Consider the following 19,000-nt stretch of genomic DNA (forward strand, 5'->3'; position numbering starts at 1 on the left):
GCCCTTGCAGCTGGGGATGACAAAGACAAACTGGGGACCCTGGGAGAGTGGGGACACAGACAGGAGACTCAGGAGGTCTGGTGCGAAGGCCTGGGGTGTAAGCAGGACCCCAAGTGCCTCAGAGCTTCCCTCAGGGCTCTGCACCCCTCCTCACCCAGGGCTCTGTTGAGCCCTTGGCTCGGTCCCAGAAGCTCAGGTTTTTGATCCATCGGAAGGCATCAAGCTGTGTGTACCTTTGGAAAAAGGCCAGGGCTTAGCTTTGTGGCTTCAGAATTCAAGGCTCCATCAATCTGCATGGGGCCAGGGGCCAGGGGCCAGGGCAGGGGCTCTGGGGGCCTGTTGCCCAACAGCTGTTCCTGGGTTATTTTGGTCCAGGGGGAGCTTATCAATTCCAGGACACTAGGACCAAAATAGCCAACAGCAGGACAATCTCTTGGTGGCTCTGTGGGGACTTCTCCTTAGAAAAGTTTCTAAATGGGGCTGGGAAGGGAAAGGAGTTTGACTTGGGGGTTGGTGAAGGGTCTGAGGCTAAACATACCCACTCCTTGCTGTCCTGCCAGCCTTGGCACCTCCCTGACCACCTTCCTTGGGGACCAAAGCTGGGGGTTTGTTGAGGATGGAGTAGAAATTAAGAGGGAAAAGATCATTTTTAAACTTTGTTTCTTGACTCTGTGTTCCTCCCCCAAAGCTGGTGTCATACATATTACCTTCTCCCATCTTACAGATGGGCCACACGGGGTCCAGAGTATGGAAGCACTGGAACTGAGGCCACACAGCTGGGAACCCTGGCCTCTGAGGCCTCTGAGGGTGCCTCTCGGCTGGGCCTTGGTTAGATCAGCAGCAGATCCGGGCCCGGGGGGCTGCCAGTTCCCCGATAAGCTCAGGACCAGCGTGGAAACTGCTGACTGGCCCCTCGCTTTCCTTCGGGCCACAGCGGGGGCCCTGGCAGCGCCCACTGGTTGACCCCGCCTGCCTCACTGAGATGGGTTAAATGCCGGTGGAGGAAAGGAGGAAGGAAGACCAGCCACCCTGGAGCTCCCTGGAGCCCTCTGGAGCCCCGCCCAAGCCCGGATCAACAGCCCCTGGCGCGGCCCCCGAGAGCCCGCCGGGAATGCCCTGGCGCAGAGCCAGAGGGACCCAGGTCGCGCTCCCTTTTGCAAGGGCTGGCGCGCGGAGAGCGCGCTTTGGCACCAGGCGGGCGCGGGGGTGCGGGGCGCACGACCCTGACACGCCCTCTGAAATCCACTGGGGCTGGGGGCGCTTGGTCACTGAACTCGGTCGCCGAGTGTTCCGCGCCAAGTCCGCGCGACAGGTCTTATTGCCCGGTGTCGGAAATGAGGTGCCCGGGCGGGGCCGCGTTTGGGACGGCCACTCCGCCACCCCTGCCGCTCCCGCCTCTCTCCCGGGATTTTCCAGCGGGTTAATTTCCTGTTCGGGTAAATCCTTCGCGAGTCCCTCGCCCCTCCCTCCCCGGAGCTCCCCCCTCCGCCCGTGCCTCCCGGGCTCCCCTGGTCGGTCCGCGCTGCGCCCCATCGCCCCCGCGCGCCCGGGCGCGAGCCCTCCCCGCCCCGGCAGCCCTCCGGCTCCCCGCGCCTGGCCTCCGGGACCCCGCGCGCCGCCCCGCGCCAGGGCTCGGCCCCAGAGCCGCGTCCGCGTCGCCGCCGCTCGCGCGGGTCCCGGCTATGCGCCCCCGCGCCGCGCCCCGCGCCCCCGCCGGCGCCGCCGCCGCGCTGGGGCTCTGCAGCTTCCTGCTGCTACTCCCGCCAGGACCCGCGTGCCCCGCGGGCTGCGCCTGCACCGATCCGCACACCGTGGACTGCCGCGACCGCGGGCTGCCCAGCGTGCCCGACCCCTTCCCCCTGGACGTGCGCAAGCTGCTGGTGGCCGGGAACCGCATCCAGCACATCCCCGAGGGCTTCTTCATCTTCTACGGCGACCTGGTCTACCTGGACTTCAGGAACAACTCTCTGCGCTCTCTGGAGGAGGGCACGTTCAGCGGCTCGGCCAAGCTCGCCTTCCTCGACCTCAGCTACAACAACCTGACCCAGCTGGGCGCCGGCGCCTTCCGCTCGGCCGGGAGGCTGGTCAAGCTGAGCCTGGCCAACAACAACCTGGCGGGCGTGCACGAGGCCGCCTTCGAAACCCTGGAGTCGCTGCAGGTGCTGGAGCTCAACGACAACAACCTGCGCAGCCTCAACGTGGCCGCCCTGGCCGCGCTGCCTGCGCTGCGCACCCTGCGCCTGGACGGGAACCCCTGGCTCTGCGACTGCGACTTCGCCCACCTCTTCTCCTGGATCCAGGAGAACGTGTCCAAGCTGCCCAAAGGTGAGCCTGCCTGCCGGACCGGGAGGCGGGAAGGAGTGAGGGAGAGCGCGGAGAGAGGCCGACAAAGCCCGGGAGCCCAGGGCAGTGAGCGGCCTCGCGTTGAGCCTGGAAGGGGAGGCCTGGGCGCTCACGGCCACTGCCCTGGATCAGAGTTGCTCCTGGTGTAACCCTCCCAGGTTCCCAGTCTGAACTTTTCCTGGGACTCTGCTAGGGAAGGGGAGCGGGGAGGGACACATCTGGAATTCTCTGGAGATTCTGGGCCTTGTTGCCCTGCTTCCCCCCCTGTTTCTCCAACAGTGTTCCGGACCTGGATTTCCGAGATCGTCTTGTGGGGCTTTGGGTCCTAGTACCGGTGGATGTGGGTTATTTCTGGGCCCCTCCTAAGTGGAAGACACCCTACTCTGTGGGCAGCAGCTCAGCACCCATCTCACTACACTGAACATGGAGAGAGAGCCCGCCAGTTCTAAGAGCTTCTGTAACCTGAGTAGGTCTTGTTTCTCAGCTCCCAGTTTGCTCTTCTGTCTAAAAGGGGTGAGGAATATTCCTGGTGAGGGAAAGCAGCAGCCTGCTAAGAGCCAGTCATGCAGTAAAGATTTGCCGTTCAGTAGCTTTTCAGCCCAGATGTGAAATTGCTGAACAAAATCTTGTGGGCTGGGGCAGCCTTTGCTTGCCTGGTGCACTTTTCTGGCAGTGACATGGACATACATCCCCACCTGGCAGACAGGAACATAAGGGCACAGCAGGTAAGAGACCCTGTGAAGACCAGTGGGAAGGAAGCAAAGGCAGAGCTGAGAAGAGGGGACCCCAGCATCCATAAGGATGAGCCCCAGGACGGGAAGCAGGTGAAATGCCCCTACTTTCAGTGGATTCCAGGCTTCCGCTGGTGAGCATGTGAGCGTGGGTCCCAGCAGTGACCTCTCAGAGCCAGACTCCACCTCCCACCTTGACCCCGAGGGTTTGTTAGAACAGGAACCAGAGCTGAAAGACCCACAGTATAAAAGGTGACATAGATGTGGATTTCTCATCGGTAAATATATATTTTTTCCATTTATTGAGAATTCAAAAATGCTGCCCATCTATGTCCTGAAGTCCTGTGCTCGCTTATTCATTCTGTACTGTCACTAAGCACAAATCCCAGGCATAGGGGCTGTCACTTCTCTGCAGACATGGGCCCCTGAGCTGGCACTTTAAGCCCAGGCTGGCTCTCCCACATGAGCAAGTCCTAAGAAGATCTGACCTGCAAGGTACAGAGTCGCCTAACTTTAAACTTTGCCTTCATTCACTCCCCAGACCCTCCCCACCAGAAGACAGGAAGGTCCAGATGCAGACCTCACTGTTGAACGGGGGTTCCCCTTGGTTCTGATGGCTTCTGCCTTTGCTTCTTGGTAGAGTTGGCATCGTGAACCCCAGTTGTCAGTTGAGGTGCTATAATTGGCTCCCACCATCATTCACTCGAGGGCTAGGTGTTATGGGTCAGGAGCTGTGGACTTCAGTCTCAGTTCTGCCGTGGATGGCTGTGACCTTGACCAGGACAGGTATCCTGTCTGGGCTTGGGTTTCTTCATCTTTAAAGTACTTTGGTTGACCTCTGAGGCCTCTACAGAGCCCTGGATTGGAAGGTATACACTGGAGTCCTGGCTTAACAACTGGGTGACTCTGGGAAAGTTCTTTGAACCTCCTTTTCCTCCTGTGTGAAATTGGGACACAGTAATGCTGACCAATCCATCTGACCAGTGATCGTCAGGATAATGTGGGTAAATGAAAGAGCAAAGAATATGAAATGTTATCCTTCCTACTGTCTGTAATATAGGAAAGCGAAGAGCCACCAGATGAGGATGTGTGGCTGGGGGTAAGGATGGAAAAGTCCAGAGCAAGGAACAGTGTCCAGGCCCTGGGGAAGGGTTGGTCTCATTCAGGAGGGAGAGGATTGAGCCAGCAGCAGGGCAGCATGGGGGCTTCCGGCATCTCATGGGGTGAAGCACCAAGAGCAGCTCTGACCTCGCTGCCCATGTTCTGTGGCCAGAGCAGTGTCCCGAGCTCTGTGAACCGAAAGTGGGGTGGTGTGGAGCACCTAGCCCAGGGCTTGATGTGGGAGAGCTGAGTTCCCATGTAGACTCAGATTATGACCCTAGACAAGTGCCGGACCTCTCTGTGCCTCCGTTTCCCTGCCTCTGACTTCAGACTGAAGATCAGAATCCCACAGCATGTATGCGGCGAGGGTTGTACGAAGTCAGCTCTGTCAAGGGCGTGGTAATCTTAGCAAGGAGTAGGTGATCGCTAGGTGTCAGTCACTCCCTTCCCTCCTCCTCCTGCATTCGGGTCTCTCATAGTTTCACAGATGCAGCAGGCAAGGGGGCCAAGTGCCCAGACTCTGGCACAGAGCTGCTTGGTTCAAATCCTGCCTCTACTTCTTACTAGTTGGGAGGATTAAAAGGGTATTATCTATAAAGTACTTACAACAGTGCCTGACACACAGTAAGTACTAATAAGCTTTAGTGCTGTTACTATTACCCCGTTTTCTCTTGAAGGCCCAGAGAGGTGATGGGAGTGACTTGCCCAAGGTCACACAGAGAGTTAGAAACAGCTGGGAGTGCACCAGGACCTCCTGGCTCCCCCCCCCCAACCCCTGGCCATGCTGACCATCCACTTCCCACCAAGGAAAGCCAGGCATCACGGGGCACAAGCTCCAAGGCTTTCTAGGCAGGCACCCAGGGGAGGGAATTCAGAGGAAGGAGCAGAGTGGACCCACCCTCATTGTCTTTCCTTCACCTCCCCTGTCCCTCCTCCCCCAGAGAAGCAAATTGAACAGAGCAAGTGACCTTGACTAGCTCTGACAGCACAAAAAATGTGATCGTCTGCCAGTGAGCCTCCTCGCTGATGGGAGCGCTCAGTCACCCGTCGAGGGCAGCCGGTCCCCTCTGTGCCGCTTCCTCAGGGCTCGATTGGGAAGGGGGGATGGAGGCATCTGGGTCTGAGGACTCAGGGGGAGCCGGCCTGCTGGCGCTGGGTCTGAAGGAAGAGAGCAAGGGGACGCCTGCCAGAATGCCCACTGGCCAACTTAGCAACAAAAAGCAAGCAAACAAACCCCAAACAAGAAAGCAAACAAACAAAACTCCAGGATGCCTAACTCACTCTGAATTTCACATAAACGAGGCATAATATTTTAGTATAAGTCTGTCCTGTGCCATGTTTGGGAATTCTCACACACAGGATTACTTGTTGTTTTTCTGAAATTCTTGTCACTGGCCGTCCTGTGTTTTACCCGGTGGCCCTACCTTATGGTGGCGGTTTGTGGTTTACAAGTGCCATCTGTACCTTTACCCACAACTTACCCAACAAGAAGCAAACGAGGTGCGGAGAAATGAAGTGGTTTGCACAAGGTCACATCGTTAGTGACTGACATGAGCTTGCACTCAGGAGTGTCTGACCCCACTCCTAATTCTTTCTGGAGGGTGAGAATAGCCCCAGCCCTGTCCGACCATCCCTGACTCTCATGGGTGACAGCTGACCTTCCAGCCCCAGATTCTGTACCTGGTCTGGTGGTTCTCCCCGTAGACAGTAGGTCCTGGGCCAAGTGGGACAGTATGCCATCCAGGGAACAGTGATCATCCCTCTTTCAGCAGAAGGGCTCCAGACCTGGAAGCAAGAGACCTGGGAAGTCGCTCAAGTGACCAGCAGGATAGAGAGGGAGAGATGGGGAAGGTGTGGGGAGACAGGGAAGCATCAGCACCTTCTCAGCAGACAGTGATCTTTAAAAAGCCCTCCAGTTCCTCCCATTGCCTTCCCTTTACAGCAGCCCAGTGAGGTGGATAGGGAATGAAAACACACGGGTGATGAGAAACCTGTGTGCTGATCACCTAGGGAGCTTGTTTGACATGCAGATTCCTGGGCCCCCAGACCTACTGAATGTGTGCCTGGGGGGAGTGAGGCCCGGGGATCTGCATTTTAATTCCCCCCACCCCCAGCCCCTGAAAGGGGCTTGCAGGGCACACTCACTAAAGCTTGAAAACCACGCTGGAGGGGGAAGTCATTTTGCTGCAGCTGTGGAAATGCTGTGTGACGTTATATGACTTTCCTGTCTCTCTGTGTCTCAGATTTTTCTTTGGTAAACAAAGGAGTATGGGTCAGAGGATTTTAAGGTTCCTTCCAACTCTGAAGTTCTATGGTTTCAAGGGAAGGGAAGACTGTCTGTGTCTTAAACGTTGGGAAGTTGAGGCCTGGGGCGACCAGGTCCCTCCAGAGACCCCTCTGCTGGAATCCAGGTGGCTGTAGTCTCTGTGCGGTAGGGAGAGGGCAGAGCACTCAGGCAGCCCGGGGCTCTGGGCTCACAGGACATCTCACGTGTCCCAGCCTCGAGCCTGGAGCCTCAGGCAGGAAAGGCCACTGGGTATGAGGAACCGTAGCCGGCAGGCAAGGGGCTGTCTCTGTGCTCAGAGGTGCATGGAGCCAGCAGGCTTCCCCGGGGACACAGACCACACCGAGCCCTGAGAGTGTATCGTGAGAGAAGCCCAAGCAGGAGCCGGGGCCTGGGGGTGAGGGGTGCTGAATAGTGAGGCACCTTCTGTCACCTCCCTTTGCAGCCGTGGCTTCGTGTGGCCTGCAGGACACAGCCCACAGTCCCAGGGGAAAGATCTGAGCTGCAACTGGGACCTTGACAAGAGAGGCTGTAGGGAAGGAAGGGCTGGGAGAAGCTGGGACTGGGGGAAAATTAAACACGGCTGCATGTCATGCCTTGAGTCTGCTTACCCTGGCCCCTTGGGTGGGTACAAGCCTCCGAGACAAGGTCCACTGTGGTGCCTGGAGCATCCGGGCATTCTGTGGCTCAGCCCCTGCAGGGTGGACCCGGCAGGCAGAGTCCTGTCGAGGAGGGGGTTCATGGCAAGTGGGGCGCTCACCAGTTACCTCACTAACCCTGCCTGCTTAGCAGGCCAGACTCGCGGCCTTCTGGGGGAGCTTGCCCCCCATCTCCCAGTAACTCCACCTCCCTTTCCTGATGTCAGATGCCGTGAGGGCCTGGTTTGGTCAGATGAGTGGGGACTTGTTGTCATACTGACAAAAGAAACAGTAATTCAGCCAAAGGGACACAAGCTGATGCTTGCCTGGAGGTCACACAGGTCCTTTTCTCCCAGGTGACTCCAAGGTGACTCGTTTTCTTTGAAAATAAAAGCATTTTATTTTTCTGATGATAAAATAACAGGTCCTTTGTAGACTTGGGAAATGTAGATAAATATCATGAAGAGAATAAAAACCACCCAGAATCCCACTGCTACGAAAGTTTTACTGTGTTTAGTTCTGGTTGTATTCTTATGCACATATATATATTTTAAACAAATTGATATTATACTATATAGCTTATTACTGACTCTTTTCCTCTTACTGAGTTGTGAGAGTTACCTGTCATTATAGCTCTTTGAAAATTTAACTTTTTATGGTCATGTAAGAGGTCATGTTATATGACTAGTCATTGAACCTGTTGTTGGAAATGTGCATTGTTGTTTTTTCTTTTTTGTATATACACGGTGCTGAACTGAGCATCCTCATTCATGTAAATTTGTGGACATCTCCAGTTACTTCTTTGGGTTGGATTCTTTGAGGTGGAATCACCAGGTCAGAGTCTATGGTTATTTTAAACCTCTGGATACATTTTTGCCTAATTGCACCCCGGACAGCAGGCTCTGTCGGCAAATAGAAAGTACCTGTCTCACCGTGCCTCTCCCAGGTTTATGTATTATTATTTTTAAACATGCTTTCCAATTTAATAGACAGAACAGTAACATCCCCTTATTGCTATAGTTTGCATGATTTGCTCGCCAGCAGAGTGGACCTCTCCCTTGTGTTTATACACTTAAGAGAACCACGTTCCTGGCAGAGGTTGATTGAAGTCTCGCTGGCTCTTGCAAGTGGCCTCCTCCAGCGGTTGACAGGCCTGTACATGTCCTGGTGCCATAGGCTCATGTGTTTTTAACTTGTGTCTTAATTAGAGTTGAGTCCCCGGTGTCACCTTTCTCACCATCCCCAGTGTCCCAGCCGGGTGTCAGCTTTTACAGACACCACGATCTGGAGTCTGGGGGAGAGTCAACTGCAAACATGGCCTGAGACAACCCTGCCCTGTCTCTCTTCTCCCTGGAGAGCCCCACCCGGTCCTGCTACTCTGTCCCAAACGGTGGATCTTTCTGGAAACGTCACCTTCATCCTGCTGCTCTATCAATTAACTCAAAGGGCGACCTCATTGCCGGCCTAGTGGACAGAGGACCTGCCTTCCTGCCCAGCTAGGACAGCCCCGGGAGAGCACAGGCAGCTGGGGATTTGCTCTGGAGAGGCCAGTGTCAATGTTATCGGAAGCTGACAGGCTGCCATCTGACTCCGATACCCAAAAGCTTAGGCCTTTCAGCCAAGTGGCCGTTCAATGCCTGCTGTCCCAGAATCCTGTGGTCTCCGAGGTAGCTGGGAATGAGGTGCTTGGCAGGCCTTGTCACCTTCGGGCTGGCAGTGTGATGATGGCCCAGAAGGACCTCCTCGTGGGTGGGTTGTCGCGAGGACGGGAATTGGGTGTGTTCACGGTTACGTGAGCCAAATCGTATCCTGAACTTGGTCACTGTAGGATAACAGCAAAGTGTGTCAGTCCAGTCCTGGGAGTGTCCTGGGCTCCTGCCCTCAGGTTTTTGCCCAAACGGTGGCAGCCAGGTCCCCGATTCTTCCCTCCTGCCCATCCCCACCTCTGCTTCTCTCCCTTTCTGGTTTTTACTTAGCCTTCCAGCCTCCACCCCTCTGGGCCTCGAGGCTGGGTTGTGAGTCTGGCCTGTGTGACCTCACTGGATGCTGTGTTATCTCTGTGGCCACTACTTGAACTTGCCATTCACAGGTCTGGCCTGTTTGGAGGACACAAACTGTGTCTTTTTCTCCTTGAATCCCCAGCAGCTGGTGCAGTATATGGCATGTTTGGAAACCTTCTGATGGCTTCCATTGCACTTAGAACAAGCCAGCTCCCTCCTATGTGCCACGAGGCTCCATCCCCACACCAGCCACGCTGGCCTTCCTCTGTCCCGTGAACATGCCAGGTGCCAGGGACCAACCAGGACCTCCTAACTTACGGCTCCCTCTCCTGCTAAGACGTTTCCCACCCCAAATGGCTGCGTCTTCCTCATCATCACGTCCCCAGGAGATGTCCCCTCCTCAGAGAGGCCTTCCCTGACCACCCCGCCCAAGCAGTCCCGTCCCCACCCTCTCATCGTTGTCATATCTGCTTGTTGTGTCTGTGGCATCTCGCTCACTGAGTCCACATTATCTCGTTCACAAGTCTTGTCCCTCTAGAAACATGAGCTCAATATCAGCACGCTCCCTGCCGTGTCCCTAGCGCCTGGGGCCATGCCCAGTGTAGAAGGGGCTCCGTGGGGCAGTAGGCATGTGTGAGTGAGTGGACGAATGCACACTCCCGAGGGCTGTGTCACAAGGGCCATCGGGGGGACAGGCCGACATCGCTGGCCTTGGCTTTTGTCCCCACCAAATACCCCCTCTCCGACTTTGGTCAGCCAAGGATATCCAGATCACCTTTTAGCAAAGACAGAGGCCCAGAATGGGGGTTCTCTGAGCTCCTTCCACAGATCTGTGTGATCCTGGTCAAATCCTGAGCCTCAGGCTCTCCACTGTGAAGGCAGGAGGGAGCCAGCTGTGCCTGCCCCATCTATTGGAGCAGTGCTGGCGAGACGGCGGGGCGGCCATTCGTTCTGGGAGTCTGTTAGCCTCTGCTCTGCGAGGTGCAGTGAGAATGGCTGGTGGGGGGAATTCAGGACACTGAGGCCGCCGATCTCAGTTTACCCCGATGAATCGGAAACCAGCTGCCTCTGACATAAGCAAACCGAAGGGTGTCTTGTAAGCATGTGGGTGTCACCAGGAACCCAAGTCCTGAACGGTCAGGCCTCAGGGAGCTCGTGGCTGAGACCTGAGAGGCTGCAGGGAACACAGCGCCTCCTTTTTTCACCCTCTGCTTCTCACACTTTTTTTTACCCCCCTTCATATACTGATGGGCTTTCTGTATTTTTCCATCCATGTGGCCAAAAATACGCTGCTCCATTCACGAGACCAGCTGAGGCTGGGGGAGACTGTGCTGTCTTGGTCCCAATTTCCAGGTCCCGGGAGGAGGCTCTGGGGGGCGGAGCTTAGGGATGGGGGCTGGGCAGGCCATGCACTGGACATCCAGCCAGGCAGCCGTGACCGTGGCTGAGCTTCCAGTGAACTGTCTGACGGCAGATAAATCCCCCGACATTCCTGGGCCCTGGTGTTCCCTCTGTCAATTGCAGGTGATAGCATCTGCCCTTTGACCTCGAGCGATATCATGGGAAGGTGCTCAGAGTGCCTCCTCCAGCGCTGCACGTAGAAGCTGTTCTTCTCTTCCGTATCCAATTCCTAGAAATGTGCAAACAGGCTTACAAATCCCACCGGATTTAAGCCTTTCCTGTCAAATCCCAGATGTCTACAACCCACGTAGATGGGCATTATCTGTGTGTTCACAGCCCACCCTCCCAGTGGCTCTCAGCCTGGCCCCTCTGCTTCAGAGGCTGCCCATCAAGGAGCCCCCAGGTGCCTCATCTCTTCCATCCTCTGGGCTGGTCATGGGATAAATGGCAAGGGCAGGAGTCAGGACCTTGAGGGAGCTGCGGGTCACTCGGGACCCAGAGAGCTAGGAATCGGGGTCCCTGTCCCCACTTCCTTGTTAGCCAGCAGTCGACCTGCGTCATGTCCTCTTTCTCAGTTGCTCTAGATCATGAGTGGTGACCCCAGATGCCCCTGGGGGCTGTAGGTGGGAGTCATCAAAGAGGGTGGGGCAGGAGGAGAACCACATGCAAATGAGAAGCAACTTAGGGCACCGCTGGCCGGATTCCCCGGAACACGGTGGTGGCTGCATTCCTCTCCCCAGCCACCCGCCCTAGACCCTGGGGCTAGATGACCTCGAAGGCCTCTTCTAGCTCTGACTTTGGCTTGCTCTGTGCCCTCCCCAGCCAGCCTCCTCCAGGTGGTGGGATGAGAGGGTCTGGAAGCCGCTTGCCCCCAGCTCCCAGCACAGGTTTCTTGGGTGGGTTCCCTTGGCATATAGGCCCCATCACCCCGGTAGCTCTCTTTCAAATCAGTAGGTGCAAAAGTATGTTCCTCTCTTCTCCCTCTTCATGTGAAGAAAAGGCCCTCCCCTCACATTATTAGAAAGAATGGCATTGCTTTTGCACAAGACACCAACGAGGTGATGTCTCTTTTTAAACATAACCAACATAAATGATCGTCTGCATCAGAAATGAAGATGTCACATGGTCCCGTTGAGGGGCTGAGAGCTTAGAGCTGACAGTCGGGACACCCTGGACCTGCTGCCACCTCCTTGACCTGGGCAGGTCACCTGACTTGTCTGGGCTGTGGTTCCCTCATCTGTTACCCCGAGGTTTATTTGGAAGATCAGGGAAATCCTGATGTAAAAGAGCTTTAGAAGAAAATGGGGGCATGCAGGATGAAGGGGGCAACTTGAAGGATGAAGTTTTGTACTCACAGATCTCTAGAAATAGGAAAAGTGGAAGCCGTGCAGGGCCACACGGGGAAGCACTAGGGATGGCCAGGAGACAGAAGGAATGAAAGGAAAAACAGGTGAGAGTCTTTATTGTGGTTTTCACAGGAAGGAATGGGCAAGGCAGGGTAAGCAGAGGAGGCAGGTTAAGGGTTGGCTAGTTTGAATACTTTCAGGAGGCTCTGGCTAAAAGGGTGATCCTTAGCTGTCTAGTACCTGGCCCTGCGGTGATTTAGGGCAGGGAGATAGTGTCTCGGACTGCAAGAACCTGATAAAAGGAGGTGGGTGGGGTATGGACTTGGGTTGGTAGCTTTGCATATCAAGGGTGTGCTCACTGGCGAGGGTTTACTGTCTCTAGGAACTGGCCAACCCTGGGAGGGACAGTCCATCCCTGGTGGCAAGGCCCCAAGATGCCAGAGCTAAATAAAATATAGAATGTAAAAATCATGATAAATACAAGGGTCATTGCAGATATAATTGAGTAGGATGAGGTCATTAGGGTGGGCCCTAATCCAGTATGACTGGTGTCCTTATAAAAAAGGGGAGGTTTGAACACAGATGGACACAGAAAAAAACACCAGATGAAGGTGAAGGTTGAGCTCAGTGATGCATCTACAAGCCGAGGAACGCCAAAAATTGCCAACAAACCACCAGATGCTAGGAGAGAGGAAGCAGCCTCTCTCTCACAGCGCTCAGAAGGAACCAGCCCTGCCCACACCTTGATCTCAGACCTCTAGACTTCAGAACTATGAGACAATACATTTCTGTTGTAAAGCCCCCAGTCTGTGGTGCTATGTTACGGCAGCCCTGGGAAGATACTGCAGGGGATAATGATAACCACCCTCTTTGCCAGAGGCAGGGGGATGGATTTGGTAGCCTCCAAAATGGCATCCAGCCCTTGGATTTTATGATGTCAAGAACCAATTGCTTCACTTCCTTTGCATGTGGGAAAATAAGGTACTAAAGGAACAAATCGGGCTCTTGTTTATGTGGTTGAGGGTTGTCCCTGCTTCCTGCCCTGAGCAGGCTGCTCCCATTGGCTCCGTTTATTGCGTGTCTACTATGTTCCAGGCCCTGAGCTAAGCACTCTAGGGCAGCTCCACCCAGTAGAAATAGAATTCAAAACACGTCTAGAATTTTAAATTTGCTAGTAGCCACATTTAAATAAACAAACGAGTAGGTGAAATGAATTTCAGTATTTTATTTAATCCAGCATATCCAAAATGTTATTCTTTCAACTTATCAATAGAAAACTCATTCATGAGATATTTTTCCATTCTTTGTTTCATACAAAGTCTTCAAAATCTGGGTGTGTTTTATACTTACAGCACATCTAAGTCCAGACTGGCCGCGATCAAGTTCTCAACATGTGGCTGGTGGCTACTGTAGTGGACAGTGTAGCTCTAAGTCTGTGAGTGTCTTCCAAAGAGGTCAGTGCCAGGCGCACCCCATTTTACAGGTGAGAACTCCAAGGCACAGACAGGTTAATGTAACTTGGCCAAGGTCACCAGCCAAGAAGTGATAGAGGGAGGGATGAGCCAGGGTCTTTGTCACCAACCATTGCATGGCTTCTTAAATATCATGTCAGAACCAGGTCCTTTATCTGCAAGCCCACCCTCTCAGGTCCACATCTCCTGCTTGAGGTGCAGAACCAAACTTAGTGAGTCTTGCCAACTCAGAGCCTTGACTTGGAGGAAATCAAAGGTGACTTGAACATATTAGTGGAAACCAGAGTAGACTAAACACCTGTTGAAAGCAAGTTCAACTCCTACTTTCTGCTCTTCTGAGAGCTTTATCTGGAACAATGACCCCTCCCTGCTTGCCAGACAGATATCAAGTCATGTCCTTCCTCTGCTCAGAACTCTTCAGTAACTCCCATGTCACTGAGATTAGAAGCCAAGGTTCTTCCAGGGGCTTATAAGCAGCCCCCCACCCCCATGATCTGACCTCCTTCTTTCTTTCTGGCCTAATTTCCTACTACTCCCCTTTCATGCACTCTGATCCAGGCACCCAGACCCCTTATTGTTCCCCAAACACACCAGGCATATTTCAACCTCAGGGCCTTTGCACTTGCTTGCTCCCTCCACCTGGAGCACCCTTTCCTGATGTCCACATGACTTTCTCCCTCATTCCTTTTAGCCGCTTGCTCAAATACCATTTTCTCACCAAGCCTTTCCTGCCAGCCCCACTGAATCCTGCGACCCGCCGCTTCCAGCTCTCCTTCCCTCCCCACTTTGCTTCTCTTTCTCCATAACACCTGTTACCATCTGCTGCATAATGCATATTACTGATTTACTCGTGGTCTGTCTGGTTCCCCTCACTAAATTGTAGTCACAAATGTTTTTACCCCAGAGCTGGCCTATATTAGGTGCTCAATATGTATTTGTTGACTGAATGAATGACTCAGTGATGGATGCTAACACAAGGTAAAGGGGAGAAGAGCAGAGAGGAGGTGGCCTCCAGAACCATCCCCCTTGCTTAGAGAAAACAGTTTGGTAAACTAATTCTCATCAGAGTGTTAGTGACTTGAGGGTTAACCAGGAATAAATACAATAAAGGCAGAAGGAAGGGACCTCTGCTCACTATGGAGGCACAGTCTGTGTAGAATTTCAGATGCGGGGAGGCCTGGAGGGAAGGTCGGAGACCCCAGGCCTCATCAAATTGCAGCTTGTAAGCAGTTACCTGGGCTTCCTGTCTGTTGGAAATTGCCAGAGACTCTTTGTATTTGGAGAATAAGACCATACTGACATAGGAAAATGGATGTTTAACTAAGGACAGACGTGGAAGGACATAGCCTCTGTCTCCTGATGTCTGAAGAGCTGTCACTGAATGTGAGAAACTTGTTTTGGCCTCCGAAGATGGACCCACGGTTGTGAACTACAAGGAGACTGATTTTGACACTCTATAAGGAGGAACGGCCAGCTGGTGGGCTCTGCAAATGGCCCCGAATTATTCTGATCTCTGTTTCCATCCTCACATCTCCTCTCTGACTCTGACCTTCCTCCCTCTTATAAGGACCCTTGTGACTACATTGGACCCACCTGGACAATCCATACCCTGAACTTAATCACGTCTTCAAAGGTAACATTTTCTCAGATTCCAGGGATTAGGATGTGGTCATTTGGGGGGCATTTTTCTGTCACCACGGGGAAGTAACTTCACTTCCCCAGGCCGGTTTCTCCACCTGTGAAAGGAGAGGGTCAGATAACGGTGCATCCTCTCCACCTGCACAGGTTGTTTCTAACGACCACCCCCCCAAACGCCGCACCCTGAAGTCACTTCCCAACAACCCACAACTCTGGCCCCAGTGACAGCAGTTGCCACAGTGCCAGGACCTGCTGAAAACTGCAGGGTGAAGGTGTCTGCCACCGGGATCCTGGGGCTCCCCCTGGTCCCTGCTGCCAGAGGAAGCATAAATCTTAAAAAAAATAAAACCAGCCTGGTTCCTGACTTCCCAGAAAAATCAGAATTTCTGTGTTGGTAAATTGTTTCGGAGCCATCCGGGGCATAGAGAGAGCTTTATGGATTTGAGAGGGAAGTGCCAGCGCTCGTGGGAAGACGTTCTGGAGTGGCTGTCACAGTAGCACAGATGGGGCAGCCATCAGGTCACTCCGGAGAGAGGCAGGCAAGTGAAGTCCAACCAATGACCCATATGTGAGTGAGCCTGGTCAAGACTGAGGACACCGTGGTGTCGTGGAGAGAGGATGGGCTGTGGTGACAGCCAGGCCTGCCCTTACGTCCAGACCCTCACAGACGAGTTGCATGACTTCAGGTAAGTCACACAGCTTCTTAGAGCCCCGGTTTCTGCATCTAAAACCTACCCCACATTTGCACCCATGTTTGTAGCAGCATTATTGACAATAGCCAAAAGGTGAGAGCAACAGAAGTGTCCATCGATGGATGAATGATAAACGAAATGTGGTCCATCCATACAACAGAATATTATTCAGCCTTAAAAGGAAGGAAATTCTGACACACGCTACAACATGGATGAACCTGAGAACATGATGCTAAGTGAAAGGGGCCAGTCATAAAAGGACAAACACTGTATGATCCCACTTATCTGAGGCGCCTTTGAAGAGGCAAATTCATAGACGCAGCACTGTGGTTGCCAGGGTCTGGGAGGAGGGAAGAATGGAGGATTAGTGTTTAATGGGAACAGGGATTTAGTTCTGCAGAATGAAAAGAGTTCTAGAGATGGACGGAGGTGATAGCTGCACAACAGTGTGAATGTACCTTATGCCACAGAACTGCACCCTTAAAAATGGTTAAGATGGCAAATTTTACGTTGTGTATATTTTACCACAAAATTTAAATTAGGAAAATGGGACTACAAAAAAAATACTCCAAAGCAGGCATCCCAGCCTTGGCACTATTGGCATTATGGGCTGGCTAATTCTTTGCCTTGGGGGTCATCCTGGCACTGTTGGGTGTTTAGTAACATCCCTTCTTCTACCCACTAGATGCCAATAGCACCCCACCTAGTGTGAGAACCAAAAATATCTCCAGACATCGTCAAATGCCCACTGAGGGGCAAACTCACCCCCAGATGAGAACCACTTTTCAAAAGGGCTGTTGAGAAAGAGGATTAAATGACACGGTAATGGTGAAGTACTTATCGTAGTTCCTGGCAAATGATGAGTTTCAATAAATATTACTTCCCCATAGAACGTCATCTCCACAGTGAAATCTGAGGGGCCCGCTTAACACACACACCCCTCCTCACCCCCAGGACGGCTTCTTGCAGCTGGCCAGTGAGCCCACTGACAGAGATTAACTTGGGACACTGGGTGCTCAGAGGGGCAGGTCTAAGGAGGGAGGCCCAGTGGGTGTCTCTGAGCAGCATGGAGCATCAATCACCATGAGTAGTGGGAGGTACCAGACTCACGGGGCCAGTCTTAGACTTCCTCATGCTGGCCTTGCCGGAAGGTTCTAATCAGTTCATCAGTTACAATAACTAGACACAGGTTGGTGTCCTCAGCCCAGGGCCCAACTTGTAACAGATGTCTGTAATGGATGATGGAGGTGGCAATGCTGGTGGTGATGGTGGTAGAAATAGTGGAGGTGGGCATCAAGGTGGAGATGGCGGACATGGGGAGGTGGATATCAGGGTGGAGATGGTGGACATGGGGAGGTGGGCATCATGGTGGAGATGGCGGACGTGGCGAGGTGGACATCAGTGTGGAGATGGCGGACGTGGGGAGGTGGACATCAGGGTGAAGATGTTGGACATGGGGAGGTGGACATCAGGGTGGAGATGGTGGATATGGGGGAGGTGGGCATCAGGGTGGAGATGGCGGACGTGGGGAGGTGAGCATCAGGGTGAAGATGTTGGACATGGGGAGGTGGGCATCAGGGTGGAGATGGTGGATATGGGGGAGGTGGGCATCAGGGTGGAGATGGCGGACGTGATGAGGTGGACATCAGGGTGGAGATGGTGGATGTGGGGAGCTGGGCATCAGGGTGGAGATGGCGGACATGATGAGGTGGACATCAGGGTGGAGATGGCGGACGTGGGGAGGTGGGCATTAGTGTGGAAATGGAGGACATGGGGAGGTGGACATCAGGGTGAAGATGGTGGACGTGGGGGAGGTGGAGATGGTGGACATGGGATAGGTAGAGATGGTGGACTTGGCCGAGGTGGACATCACAGCAGAGATGGTGGATGTAGCAATGGTGGTGATGGTCAAGATGATGGCAGTGGTGGTGATAGTGGAAATGCTTGCAAGCTTCCCAGAGAATAAAAGTGTAAGCTGTCAGGATCATCTCTGCTCATTTCTTACCGGGGGAGGACAGTCTGGGAAAACCGCATTGTGAGTCAGTCAGTTTTCCATGCTTGTGTGTGTGACTAATGTCAGTGTCCTGAGGTTCGGGGTGGGAGTCAGGCTGGAGTGGAGGACAGCAGACACAGGTCCAACCCTGGTGCAGGAGCCACTCTTCCATGCTGCCCCTTCTACAGGACATGCTCTGCGGAGCCAGGACCAAGCAGGTGCCCTTGACCCAATGCTGCAGATGCGTCTTCCTCTAGTAGAAATCAGCTGATTACTTAATCAGATGAAGTGTCTGCCGGCTGATACAGTGAGGAGAACTGGGAATTTTCCCCTATGTGGTGATACTTAATGAAAGTGGTGGTAGGGAGCAAAGGTCAACACTGTAAAAAATGAGAGCTGGTGTTCCCCGGCATCCTGCTCCCCAGAAGCATGAGCAAGCCCTGCCTGCCATCTGCGATGCCCCCTCGTGCAGTCTTCCTGTGTAACACGAAGTGGCTGCAGCAGGGGCCACAGCACATGCAACTCCAGGTGCTTGTAGTGAACTAAGAACCTGATGCCTCAAAAGAGTACTAAACGGGGAGTCAGGAGACCTGGGTTCTGTCCAGACTCCATGTGACCTTAGACAAGTTGCCTAACTTCTCTGGGCCTCTCATCTGTAAAGTAAAGGAGAGAGGTTGGGGAGGGGTATTAGCTGTCCAAGACACCTTCAAGTCTAACTTTGTATGATGCTGTGAAATCAGGAGGCTGAAAGTCTGGCTGTGCATGTGAAAGAACCAAAGCTGCTGCTTTTTTCTGGTCCTTTGGGTTTGGGTTCCGGAAGGGTGGCAGGGAGGGCCTGGCTGGGTGTTTCACCAGCCCAGGCTGAGCCCTCTAACTCCAATGAGGAGAAGAGGAGAGTGGAAGAGGCAGTGGAGAACTCTGGCCAAGAGCAATGGGACCGCCAGCAGTGGTCCCGGACAGTGTCCTTCCTCCGCGTGGGGGACAGGGAAGCCCCTTCCCTGGGAGTTGTAGCTCCAGCAGTGAGCTGGGTGGAGGGGATCAGCCTGACTCTCTCCGCAGTGCCTCTTGTCATCAGGGCCTTCTCATACCTTGGTAAGACTTGTGAAGCTCTTAGCACAGGTCTTGGGCGGGCACTTTACAGAAAAACAACTCCAAGTGGGTGGTGAGCACACCATACAATGGTCAGCTCTCCTGGTAATCAGAGAAATGCAAACTCAATCACCAGTGTGCACTTTTATGGCTTATCAGGTTGGCAAAGGTGAAAAAGTGACAAAATCCATTGTTGGCGTGAGTTCAGGGACTCTCACACAACCTCCAACTTGGCAGAATGTGTCTTGGGGAAATAACTTAAAATGTGTACG

At 53.6% G+C, this 19,000-nt stretch overlaps 1 protein-coding gene across 1 annotated transcript in view; it reads left to right on the forward strand.

The window, feature by feature from the left end:
• The first annotated feature begins 991 nt into the window (after window positions 1-991).
• LRRC38 (leucine rich repeat containing 38) overlaps window positions 992-19,000 on the forward strand; it is a 30,905-nt gene continuing 12,896 nt past the window's right edge. Inside the window, exons 1-2 of the mRNA XM_061184092.1 lie at window positions 992-1,436; window positions 1,477-2,325. Coding sequence (XP_061040075.1) covers window positions 992-1,436; window positions 1,477-2,325 — 1,294 coding nt within the window. The remainder of the gene's footprint in view (window positions 1,437-1,476; window positions 2,326-19,000) is intronic.

This window comes from Eubalaena glacialis, chromosome 3 (assembly GCF_028564815.1).
Source record: "Eubalaena glacialis isolate mEubGla1 chromosome 3, mEubGla1.1.hap2.+ XY, whole genome shotgun sequence".
NCBI lineage: Eukaryota > Metazoa > Chordata > Mammalia > Artiodactyla > Balaenidae > Eubalaena > Eubalaena glacialis.